This window comes from Ailuropoda melanoleuca, chromosome 14 (assembly GCF_002007445.2).
Source record: "Ailuropoda melanoleuca isolate Jingjing chromosome 14, ASM200744v2, whole genome shotgun sequence".
NCBI classification, from domain to species: Eukaryota; Metazoa; Chordata; class Mammalia; order Carnivora; family Ursidae; genus Ailuropoda; species Ailuropoda melanoleuca.
The window spans coordinates 71049473-71062816 of NC_048231.1; the positions used below are offsets into that span (position 1 = coordinate 71049473).

Consider the following 13344-nt stretch of genomic DNA (forward strand, 5'->3'; position numbering starts at 1 on the left):
CTAGAGAGTAATTAATTTACACATTTTTCTTTGTATATTACTGTGCATAGTTAGTTGCAATTATAAGAGTGTCTGACTATGATGGAAATAATACTGTTGTAATAATATTTTTCCCTCTTCATGGTTTTATTTCATAGTTGAGAATATATTTCTACAGATTTCATTTCTAAAAATGAACCAGAGTATGTCTAAAAACTTAGAAAAATGGGTAGAAAAGGTCACATATTAGGTGCCAGTGATTAATTGCTGCCCAAACTTCTGGTAGAACATGCTGATTTCTTTAGCTGCCTTCCCTCCTCAGTACCTCAAAGATGGGGCTAAGTTAGCATTGTTGGATATAATTTCTTCCAGTTTTGGCATGGGAGGGTCATTTATCTGTGATCCTGAGAAAACACATTGGTCAGTGAGAGATAGGCCCAGGTTTTTAAACTGTCAATATGGGAAGTAGTTGCCTCCTATGGATTTATTATTGGGAAGGGTCAATGGTACTCGTGTTACTAGAATTCCCAGTAAGAGTCTGGTGATCAAAATACACTTGCTTAGGAGTGGATAGAGAGAAACTTAAAATATCTACAGAAAAAGCTTAAAGTACTCCTAAAGCATCTATAATGTTGAAGTTTTGTTTATCCTTTCGGATATTTTGACCAACTCAGTCTTCCCCAACTCCTCTATAAATAAAGAAAATTTAAGTTCCTTTAAAACGGATTTGTGTTTATTTTATTTACATCATCTGTGTATTTAAGAAGTACCCCTTTATTTTGACAGATTGAGTTTTAATTTGAAAATAATCTCTGGAGGTCTAGCTGAAAGAATATGGTCTTCCAAGGGTTACCATTCAGTTTCTTAGGTTCCAGAGGATTAGAAATTCTCTAAATTTACTTTTTCAGGTTAAGAACTCAAGCTGTATTTAAGTCAAGAGAACTCCTTGCTGCTAAAGAGTTTATCAAACCCCGAGAACTCAATCTGGATATGAATGGGGATGACTCTGGACCAAGGTAAACCTGACTGATGGGTGAAAGCAAGAACACGTAGGACACAGATATTAAGGCACAGATATTAAGGATATGTTTGGTATATATTTATAGCTTTATATAGGTCCAGTTTTCTGATAATATGAATAAATACCTTCTCATTATAAAAATTTTTTAAATATAGGAAAATGTAAAGAAGAAAATAAAAATCATTCATTCATGATCCTACCATTCAGAGATGATCCTTTGAGCCCTCTTCCCCTTAATGTCTTTCTTTTATAATAATATATTCTATATTGAGATTATGCTTATTCAGAATTTTAATTTTTGCTTTTTTCACTGAATCATATTTTCTGATATCATAATTTATTTTATGAAAACTTCATATTCATTCCACATACATTTATTGTATGACAAATATTTCTCTATTTCTCTATTAGCCTATTATTGGCTAATACAAGCTTTTGCTACTATAAATTATGCCTTGAAGAACATTTCTATGAATAAATTTTTTACTTTATCTCTACCTATATCTTTGATATAGATTCTATAAATGGAACTACTAACTCAAAGTATGTATGAATCCTTTTAAGATTCTTGATTCACATTACCCAGTTGCTTTCCACGAAAGTCAAATCCATTTTTAACACCAAAGCTGTGTTTGAGGATTCCCTTTTCATGAAATTTGAAAAATTTTTGGCCATTATTTTTTCAAAAAATTTTTTGCCTATTCTCTTTCTTCTTTCCTTTTTGAATTTCATTTATAGTTATGTTAGACCTTTAGTGAAGTCCCTGACTCTCTGCTAATTTTTTAGAATTTTTTCTTTATTCTAGTGGATAATTTCTATTGTGGATAGAAATTTCTATTGATTGTGGATAATTTCTATTGATTGTTCTCAAATTCGTCAACTCTTCTGTTGTTTCCAATCAGCTGTTAAGCCCATAGAATGATTTATTTTTATTTAGATACTGGATTTTTCAGTTTTAGAATTTCCATTTGGATCTTTGTTAAAATTTCTATTTCTCTGCTGAACTTTCCTTTTTTTATTCATTACAGATATATTTTTCCTTTAAAGTGCTTGTCTCCAGTTCTAACACCTGGATCATCCTGGGTTTGTCTCCATTGATCACCTTTCTCTTGAGTATTGGTCATGTTTTCCTTTGTACATTTAGTAATTTTTTTATTGTTTCCTGGTATTGTGAATGACTCTGGAATTCAGTTATAGTCATCTAAACAATGTTAATTTTTATATGTTAGCAAGCAGTTAACTTAACTGAATTCAAATTCCAAGCTCTGCTTCCTTTGAGTAACAATGAAAATCACTGCTGAGCTCTTTAAACTTTAACTGGGATGGATGTTTGAGTCTGCCTCATTTGCACATAGTTCAGGGGCAGAAAGGACTGGGATGGTTGTTATGAAGAATTTGAGGTTTTCACACTTTCTCTCTGACCCCTCCAGGATTTTTCCCTTTTTAGTTGCTTTGATCAGTTCAGACTCTGTCCTCTGGTTCTTTAAGATTGACCTTCAGCTGAAAGCCATTAAAAAAAAAAATTAAGAACTCTCCCAATGCCACTGTCTTCTTTCAAGAAGTGCTGATCCTCTTGCATTTTCTGCTTGTTTTCAGTGACTTTTCAGTGCTTCAGGTTTGGTGTTTTGTTGTTGTTGTTGTTGTTTCCTCCCAGAGTTTATATTGTTAACTATGGGAGTTTGGTCTTATAGAAAGTACTCAGCCAGTGTTAGAAGCAGAACCCAAGAATTCTCATTTCAGACAATTTTGCCATCTTTTAATTTTGGTAAAATACACATAATATAAAATTTGCCATCGACCATTTTTTAGCATACAGTTCAGTAGTACTAAGTATATTCACATTGTTATGTAACCAGTCTCCAGAACTTCTTTATTTTGCAAGATTGAACCTCAATACCGCCACACTCAAAGTACTCCACATTTCCTCTCACTGCCAGCACCTGGCAACCATCTTTCTACTGTCTGTTTCTATAAGTTTGATTACCCTAGTTACCTCACATAAGTGGAATCATATAGTATTTGTCTTTATGACTTGTCATAATTTATTTTTTATTTAATTTTTACCTTTGATATCAAGGATATGCATAGTTTAAAAACTCAACTAGTTCAACAAGGCTTATGCAAAATAGCAGCCTCCTCTACACGGGGAGCAGCAGTACTCCCAATCTTCACTCTTTAGAGATAAGTTTTGACTGTTTCAGATGTTTCTTCTTTTATCTGTTTCTTCTAGCATTATATCCATATTTCTGAACAACAGACTTATGAAAGCATTGAGTATTAGCTTTCTGCTATGAAAAACGATGACTTTGCTGTCACAGATAACCATCTGTTGGCTTTCTCCCTCTCTTCTTGCTTTTCCCCACATTTCTTCCTTCTCCCCCCCTTCCCTTTTTCACTTCCCCCCTAATATACATACCCACACACATTGCTTTTCCCTTCATTCTGTCCTCTCAATATAGGTATGTCACAAGATGGTTACAATAAGACTGTATCTATTTTATACATACCCAGGCCATGTACTATATGATTATTAAATTTAATTTTTGTGTAATTGTTTTCTCTAGAGCTTAGAAATGCCTTATTTAATTTTCAGTGTACGGGTTCATTTGTTAATTCATTCAAATATTTATAGTTTCCCACCAGGCGTTAGACACATTCTAAACTTTGGGGGATATAGCAGTGCACAAAACAAAAATTTCTGATGTGTGCAATTTACATTCTCTCGTCTTGTAATTCCCAAACTCACCCAGAAAGTTTAATTTTCTAAATATATTTAAACATATTAGTTATTCTGTCATATCTTCATTGCATTCTTTTGCTGCTATATTCCCTTCTTCTTTCTTTTTTGTTTTTTTTTTTAAGATATCCCTGTTGGAGCCCTCTGTAATCCTGCTTATATATTTGCTTGCTTATGGTAGAAAAGAAATATATAAAATGCTGATAAGACAAGAGAAGAAATTAACACATACCTATAATCTCATTATCTAAAGAAAATTTTAGTGTATGACTTCTAGATCTTATCTCTTTATGGTATATGATATGTGTTATATTACATATTTTGTTTCATATTCCACTTTTTTAAATTCAAGCATAATTAACATACAGTGTTATATTTGTTTCAGGTATACGATATAATAATTCAACAATTTTGTATATCACTTGGTGCTCATCAGTATAAGCATACTCTTGATCCCCTTGATCTATTTCACCCATCCCTCTACCCACCTCCCCTCTGGTAACCACCAGTTTGTTCTCTATAGTTGAGTCTGGTTTTTGTTTGTCTCTTTTTTTCTTTGGTTGGTTGGTTTATTCCTTAAATTTCACATCTGACTGAAACCATATGGTATTTGTCTTTCTCTGTCTGACTTATTTCACTTAGCATTATATAATATCCTCTAGGTTCATCTGTGTTATCACGAATGGCAAGATCTCATTCTTTTTTATGGCTGACTAATATTCCAGTGTGTGTGTGTGTGTGTGTGTGTGTGTGTGTGTACCACATCTTTTTTTTTTTTTTAATTCCAATATAGTTAACATACAGTGTTAGTTTCAGGTGTACATTATAATGATTCAGCAATTCTATACACTACTCAGTGCTTGTCAAGATAAGTGTGCCCTTAATCCCCTTCACTTATTTAACCCATCCCCCCACCCACCTCCCCTCTGGTAACCCTCTGTTCTAGTTAAGAGTCTGGTTCTGGGTTTATCTCTTTCTTTTTCCTTTTCATTTGTTTTGTTTCTTAAATTCCACATATGAGTGAAATCTTATGGTATTTCTCTTTCTGTGATGGACTTATTTCACTTAGCATAATTTTCTCTAGATCCATCCAGTTGTTGTAAATGGCAATATTTCATTCTTTTTTATGGCTGAGTAATACTCCATTGTGTGTGTGGGCGCACGCGCGTGTGTGTGTGTGTGTATACACACCACATCTTTTTCCATTCATTTATAGATGGACACTTGGGTTTCTTCTGTATCTTGGCTATTGTAAATAATGCTGAAATAAACACAGGAGTGCATGTGTCTTTTTGAATAGGTGTTTTTGTTTTCTTGGGGTAAATGGCCAATACTGAAATTACTGGATCATATGATAATTCTGTTTTTAATATTTTGAAGAAATTCCACACTGTTTTCTACAGTGGCTGTACCAATTTGCATTCCCACAAATGGTGCATGAAGTCCTTATTCTCTCTGCTTCTTACCCAATACTTGTTATTTCTTGTATTTTTTTAATTTTAGCCATTCTGACAGATGTAAGGTGATATCTCATTATGATTTTGATTTCCATTTCTCTGATGATTAATGTTGTTGAGCATCTTTCCTGTGTCTGTTGGCCACATGTATGTCTTCTTTGGAAAAATGTCTATTTGGGTTCTCCGATTTTTAATCGAATTATTCATTTTTTTGGTGTCAAATTCTATAAGTTCTTTATATTTTTTGGATAGTAACCCTTTTAATAAGATGATGATATGGTTTTTATTCTTTCTCTTATTAATGTGATGTATCACATTGATTGATTTGTGAATATTGAATTGCTCTTGCATCCCTGGAATAAATCCTACTTTATAGTGGTGAATGATTTTTTTAATGTAATGTTGGATTTGGTTTGCTAGCATTTTGTTGAGGATTTTTGCATCTATGTTTATCAGAGATAGGACCTGTACTTTTTTTGGTTTTAGGATCTTTCTTTGGTTTTGGTTTTGTTTGTTTGGTTTTTTTTGTGTGTGTGGCGGGTTGTTTTTGGTTTTTTGGTTTCTTGTTGTATCTTTATCTGGTTTTGGTATCAGGATAATGCTGGCCTCCTAGAATGAATTTGGAAGCTTTCCTTCTTCTATTTTTTGGAATAGTTTGAGAAAAATAGGTATTAACTCTTCTTTAAATGTTTGGTAGAATTCATCTGTGAAGCCATTTGGTCCTGGACTTTTGTTTGTTGGGAGTTTTTGATTACTGATTCAATTTCATTGGTTAGTAATGGGTCTGCTCAACTTTTCTATTTCTTTCTGATTCAGTTTTGGAAGGTTATATGTTTCTAGGAATTTATCTATTTCTTCTAGATTGTCCACAGTTTGTTGGCATATAACTTTTATAATCTTTTATATTTCTGTGGTATTGGTTGTTATATCTCCTCCTTCATTTCTGATTTACTTACTTGATTCTTCTTTCTTTTTTTCTTGATGAGTATGGATAAAGGTTTATCAGTGTTAACTTTTCAAAGAACCAGCTCCTAGTTTCATTCATCTGTTCTGTTGTTTCTTTAGTCTCTATTTCATTTATTTTTGTTCTAATCTTTACCATTTCCTTCCTTCTGCTGGCTTTGGGTTATTTGGTCGTATTTTTCTAGCTCCCTTAGGTGTAAAGTTAGGCTGTTTATGTGAGATTTTTCTTGGTTCTTGAGATTGGCTGGTAGTATAATCTTTCCTTGTAGAACAGCTTTAGCTGTATCCCAAAGATTTTGGACTGCTGTGTTTTCATTTTCATTTGTCTCCATATATATTTTTATTTCCTCTTTGATTTCCTGGTTGACCTATTCATTGTTTAGTAGCATGTTATTTTTCCTCCATATATTTGTGTTCTTTCCTGATTTTTTCTTATGACTGATTTCTGTTTTCATATTGTTGTGGTAGGATAAGTTGCAATATATGATTTTAGTTTTTTTTTAATTTATTGAGACTTGTTTTTTGGTGTAATGTGATCTATTCTGGGGAATGTTCCATGTGTACTTGAAAAGAATATTCTACTGTTTTGGGATGGAATGTTCTCTTTTTTTAAAGATTTTATTTATTTATGTGAGAGAGAGAACTCGAGCGGTGGGGTGGGGCAGAGGGAGAGGGAGAAGCAGACTCCCCACTGAGCAGGGAGCCCAATGCAGGGCTCAAACCCAGGACGCTGAGATCATGGCCTGAGCCAAAGGCAGATACATAACCGACTGAGCCACCCAGATGCTCCAGGATGGAATGTTTGAATATATATGTTATTTCCACGTGGTCTAGTGTGTCATATTCCAATTTACTTTTAGTTATACTTTGCTAAATTTCAAAAGGAAAACATTTTTTCTTATCAAAAGCAAAACATCCAGAGAAACATTAAGAAAAAATTAGTCATTTTTTATTCATTATTCTGTTCCCTATCCTGACTATCTTGGTTGAGTTAGTGTTAGTACACTAATGTATATCCTTCTATACCTTTCTTTATGCTTACGTATATATACAACATTTATAAACATCTGAGATAAAAATGAACACATTACTTATTAATTTTCCCCCCTACTTAACAGTACTTAATGATCATCTATCAGATTTTTAGATACACAACTGCAGTAAGTAGAATAATTGCTCTCCAAAGATTTTTGTGCTCTAATGCCTGGAACCTCTGAATGTGTTTCCTTACATGGCAAAGGACTTTGCAGATATGCTCAAGGGAACAGACTTTGAGATAGGGAGATTATCCTGGATTATATAGGTGGGCCCAGTCTAATTACAAGTCCCAAAAAGTGGAGAACCTTTTCTTGCTGGGTCTGAGAGATGAGAGGGAAGGAAGAGGAGAGATTCCAAGCATGAGATTACCTTAAACTGTCATTACTGGCTTTGAAAATGGAGGGAGGAAGTCACAAGCCAAGGAATGCAAGTAGCTTCTAGAAGCTTGGGATAGTCCTTAGCTGACAGCCAGCAAAGAAATGCAGACCTCAGTCTTCTAACTACCAGGAACTGAATTCTGCCAACAACCCAAATGAGCAAGGAAACATCTTCTCCTAGAGCCTCCAGAAAGGAACATAGCCCTGCCTATGTTAGCCCAGTGAGACCTGTGTCAGACTTCTGACCTCCAGAACTGTAGAATAATACATTTGTGTTGTCGAAGCCACTAAATTTGTGATAATGCGTTATAGCAGCAATAGAAAGCTAATACAAATACTATCTTGTTTTTTATAAAAGCATATTAGTCTGTGGTTTCTGTATATACTGTAACTTATCCAGCAACTTCTATTGTTGGTCATTCAGGTTGTTTTAAGTTCTTTACTACTATGCACAAGGCTATAACAAGCATGACTGTACTTATATTCTTATGTTCTAATACTTGTATATTTTTAGAATAAATTCCCCAAAATGAATAAGTCAGAGGCTATCTTTACATAAAAATATTTTATATAAGTTATAGTTATAGTAGTTCATGCCAATTTTCTTTTCCAAAAGATAATTCATACTCCTGCTTGCAATTTATGAAAGTTTTCATCACTGCTGTTCACTTAAGTGTAGTGAATGCTTTACAAACTAGTACTCCAGTCTAAGAGATAGACATGCTTTAGAAGTTTAGGTGCATCTGGGCATGCATGTCCTACATTCCAATTATGACAAAAACAAGGTAAGACTATATACTGCTTTCAAAAAAATATTTCCTAATATCCCTTTTATCATATCATAGGCCTTTTAAAATATTAATCTACATTGTAAGAGTTTGAATAAACTCGGGCAACTGCTTCCAAAGTCTGACAGTCTTTGAAAATCCAAGAATTCTTACTTAACAGCANCCTAATATCCCTTTTATCATATCATAGGCCTTTTAAAATATTAATCTACATTGTAAGAGTTTGAATAAACTCTGGCAACTGCTTCCAAAGTCTGACAGTCTTTGAAAATCCAAGAATTCTTACTTAACAGCACTTAAATTATTTAATCTAATGTGAGATTCAAAGAAGTAAAGGCAGTGAATTCATCTATCTCCTTGATTTAGTTGGCTATGAAAATAATATTGTCTCCACTAACCCCAGAAACAGGTAGAGATGGGTCAAGGGAGAATACATACAGTTTGAGAAGCCTTTGCAGAATGATTTAAATAAAAAATGTCTGTTGATTTCAGAAAATATAATAAAAAATTGTTACAGGAAATGACCTTCTTTCTCCCTTGCAGGCTCTTTGATTTTGCCAGTGGAACTCCCTAGATAAAATTTAATTTTAAGCTAAATTTTGTTTATTTGGAAATTTAAATTATCGTAGTATTAAAAATGTGTATTTAAAATATTAAACTTACTCAAGTGAGGCATTAAGAATTTGGAAATAAAATAAATGAGATAATGAGGAAGTGAAAAACATATTTTTTATAATTAACAGCTCATTTTGAGTTAATTATATACAATTACCAAAATCTAATTGCACTTTATTTTCTATTATCTGTGAGAAGAATCACAGGCAAGGGAGCTTACATTGCTGCCTTCCTGCATAAATGCTATAGAATGAAAATAAATAATATGTGAGGCCTTAATGACAAATAAGAGCAAATAGTAGGGCACAGCTGAGCCAAACCATTGGAAGATAATTATCTCATGAAAGATGATAATGATCTAAAGAGTCACAAGAACTCTGATTGCTTATAGGTTTTCTGGTTTGTTTTTTAGTTAGTTTGGTGTCTTTTTGTTGGCTATGCAAAGATGACCCTTACAAATTAACATTAGTTCTGTAATTCTGAAGCTTTCTAAAAATCTGACCATTTTTGTATTTTTATATAATACTGAGCAACAAAAATTTTTATTAACCATCTATTATTATTTTTTTTAAACTGGCTTGCTAAGTACTACAGGAAGTATGCAGAATCCCCTACCATCAAGTACTCTACTGCTAGAGTAAGGCAAATATCCCAGTAATTATCATCGGTTAGATAAAGGGCTATAAATGAAATACGAAGAAATTAAGAAAAGGTTTGGCAGATATAATATTTGAAACAAGCCCTGAAAGATAGGATAGAATTTTGATGGGTTAGGGGTATCTTTGGGTATGTATGTGTGTTTCATGTGGGTGAAGACATGCAGAAAGTCTGAGTAAAGGAAGAAAATCACACAGTATGTGAGGGGCATAGCAGGAAGTATGCTTAGTTTTACCAGAAGTGTAAGGGAAAATGAAACTAAAGATTAAAATCATAACTTGGGTTAGATTATGAGTGAATTTAAATATCAGGGCAAAGGTTTTAGAACTGTGTGATTAGAAGAATAAAGTCAGGAAAAAGAACTGATTTTGTGATAAAAATAATTAATTTGATTTTAAAGACCATTGGAATGAGGGTAAAAAATATCAGGTTTTAGTCCTTCCAAAAATTAGTCATGTGACTTTAAAGATAATGCTATGCTCCTCAGTCTCCTTGCCTGTAAACAGAAAGTTCAACTAGATTTTTACTGAGTTTCTTCCATCTCTAACATGATTATCTAATTATTAAGCAGGTTGGGTTTCCAAGAGAAGGTACCTAGTTTATAAGTAGAAATTTGAATATTAATCTCCTAAGATAAATTGAAGTTAGAGGTTTAGATTTGGGAGTCATCTAGATTGGTATTGCCCCTGAGAATGGGTATTAATTTCTGAGAAAAAGTTAAGGGAAATGTAAACAGAACCTTAGAAAATGCCTAGATGTAGGAGTCTGAAAAAACAAGAGTGGCAATCTTGAAAAGCTGTCAAAGAAGTAGGCTAGGGCTGTGTCATGGAAACAAAAGAGTAAAAGCAGAAATTTGGTTGAGAGGTATGATTTTGGAAAGAGAAATGACCTTAAATGTTAATAATCCTGAGAAGTGACTGGTGAAGGAAAAGATTGCAGGAAATGAATAACTGATGGAGCCCAGTCCTAAAAAAAGGTAGGGCAATCAATTTCTACCACTGGTCAACCTCTCACTTATTTGTTTCAGGCTTCTCTTTCTCTGCTTGTACCTGCACACACCCCTTCTTCCTTTTTTTCTACACATTCTCCCTATGTGACCTTATCTAGGCCCTTGGCTTTAAATATCATCTGTATGCTGATGACTCCCAAATTTGTTTCTACAGGCCTGACCTTTCCCGCTAATCATTAAACCCATGGATCTTGTCTATACAAGACTTCCACTAAACTATCTGATAGACATCTTACAGATAACAAAGCTAAAACAGAAATCTTAATTCCCTTTTCTATCCCCCACTCCATATTCACCCCATCCCAAACTTCATTTCAATTAATACTCGCTACTCAAGTCAAAAAGTGTCCTTCATTTCTCTCCTTTCTTCTCTCTCCCCTCACAAGCAATCTGTAAGCATATTGTTTTATTTCTGTTCTACCTCCAAAATATATGTACTCCTCCCAACAGTAGTTCAAACCTGGGCTTCTGTAGAGAGTTCCGTTCTTACCCCCATACAATTCATTTTCCGTAGCAGATTGAAAGATCATTTAAAAATAGTCTACCCATGGCCTAAAATTCTTCAAACACTCCTCAGTCGTTTAGAATGAAATCTGAAATCTTTGCTTGTCTTAGAGTATTCTACATGATTCGGCTTCTGCTTACCTCATTTTATACCACTCTCCTTCTTAAACATTTACTGACCCTAAACTTCTTACCATGGCCTTTAGTGTCCTTTATGTTCTTTCTTCCTTGAATCCTTTGTTCCAACTTAAATGGCCTTGGTCTTCTTTCAGTTTCTAGTACATGCTGCATCCGATCTATAGCTGTTTTTAGCACTCTGAATCATGTTCTTCCTTTTGCTAACTTTTTTAAATGAGACCTTAAATATTATCTCCTGAGAGGGTACTTTCCTGATCACCTATGTATAGCATGTGTCTCTCATTGTTCCCTGTTTCAGTATTCTGAAGTCCCATATACCACCACCCAACTTTAAGTTTCATGAGGGCAAGTATCACAACTGTCTTGTTATAAATGATACATTATAACATATCTTCTATATTATGAAGATTAAATATTCAGCATATAGTATGTGTTCATAAAATATTGGTAAAATGGATTTTTAAAAATCTCAATCCTCTCAGTAAAGAATGAAGTGAGATCATCTACTAAGAAAGGTGGCAGTAAGGACAGTATCTAGGAGAAGGAAAGAGATACTTGGAATAATCTCAGGGGAAGGTATAATAAGAAGTCATCAAAAGGGATGATTAAGAAGTGTTGCATCCATATTATAAAAATTCCCCCAAGTTAATAAAGTAAACTACCCTAAGAGGCAACTCTCAGAAGAGTAAACCCAAACAGCCAACACATATATAAAGTCTTCTCACAACTGATCTTGGGAAAATAAAAATTAAAAGCAATGAAAACAGATGAAAGACCTAAATGTGAGACAGGAATCCCGCGAAATCCTGGAAGAGACACAGGCAGCAATCTCTTCAGCCTCGGCCACAACAACTTCCAACTAGACACATCTCCAAAGGCAAGGGAAACAAATGAGCTATTGGGACTTCATCAAGATAAAAAGCTTTTGCCCAGCAAAGGAAACAGTTGACAAAACCAAAAGACGACCTATAGAATGAGAAAAGATATTTGCAAATGTTTTATCAGGTAAAGGGTTATTAGTATCCAAAATCTATAAAGAACTTATCAAACTCAATACCCAAAGAACAAATAATCCAATCTAGAAATGGGCAGAAGACATGAACAGACATTTCTCCAAGGGAGACATCCAAATAGCCAACGGACACATGAGAAAATGTTCAACATCATACAAATCAAAACCACAATGAGATGCCAGCTCACACCAGTCAGAATGGCTAAAATTAATGTCAGGAAACAACAGATGTTGGCAAGGATGGGGAGAAAGTACTGGTGGAAATGCAAGCTGGTACAGCCACTCTGGAAAACAGTATGGAGGTTCCTCAAGAAGTTAAAAATAGAGCTACCCTACAACCCAGCAATTGAACTAGTAGGTATTTACCCCAAAGATACAAATGTAGTGATCTGAAGGGGCACCTGCACCCCAATGTTTATAGCAGCAGTGTCCACAATAGCCAAACTTTGGAAAGAGCCCAGATATCTATCAACAGATGAATGGATGAAGAAGTGATATATATATATGAGCATAGGGGAAGGAAGAAAAAATGAAATAAGATAAAAACAGAGAGGCACAAACCATAAGACACTCTTAACTATAGGAAACAAACTAAGGTTTGCTGGAAGGGAGGTGGGTGGGGGAATGGGGTAACTGGGTGATGGGCATTAAGGAGGGCACGTGATGTAATGAGCACTGGGTGTTATATACAATTGATGAATCACTGAACTCCACCTCTGAAACTAATAATACACTATTTTAATTAATTGAATTTCAATAAAATAAAAATCTTTTAAAAAGCAGTAAAAACAAAACAACAAAAAGGCAACATTTTTTAAATCAATTAATAGGCCGAATTGAAAGATTTGATAATATCAAGCGTTAAAGAGAATGTGGGGAAACAGGTACTTTAATACACTGCTGTTAGGAATGCAAATTGTTAGAACCACTTTGGTGGTCAATATGGCACCACTTTGGTGGTCAATATGGCAATATCATGGGGCGCCTGGGAGGCACAGCGGTTAAGCGTCTGCCTTCAGCTCAGGGCGTGATCCCGGCATTATGGGATC

General features: G+C 34.3%; 1 protein-coding gene across 1 annotated transcript in view; it reads left to right on the top strand.

The window, feature by feature from the left end:
- KIAA1328 (KIAA1328 ortholog) overlaps positions 1-13344 on the top strand; it is a 323965-nt gene that overhangs the window by 218375 nt on the left and 92246 nt on the right. The window contains 1 exon segment of the mRNA XM_034643054.1: positions 888-995. Coding sequence (XP_034498945.1) covers positions 888-995 — 108 coding nt within the window.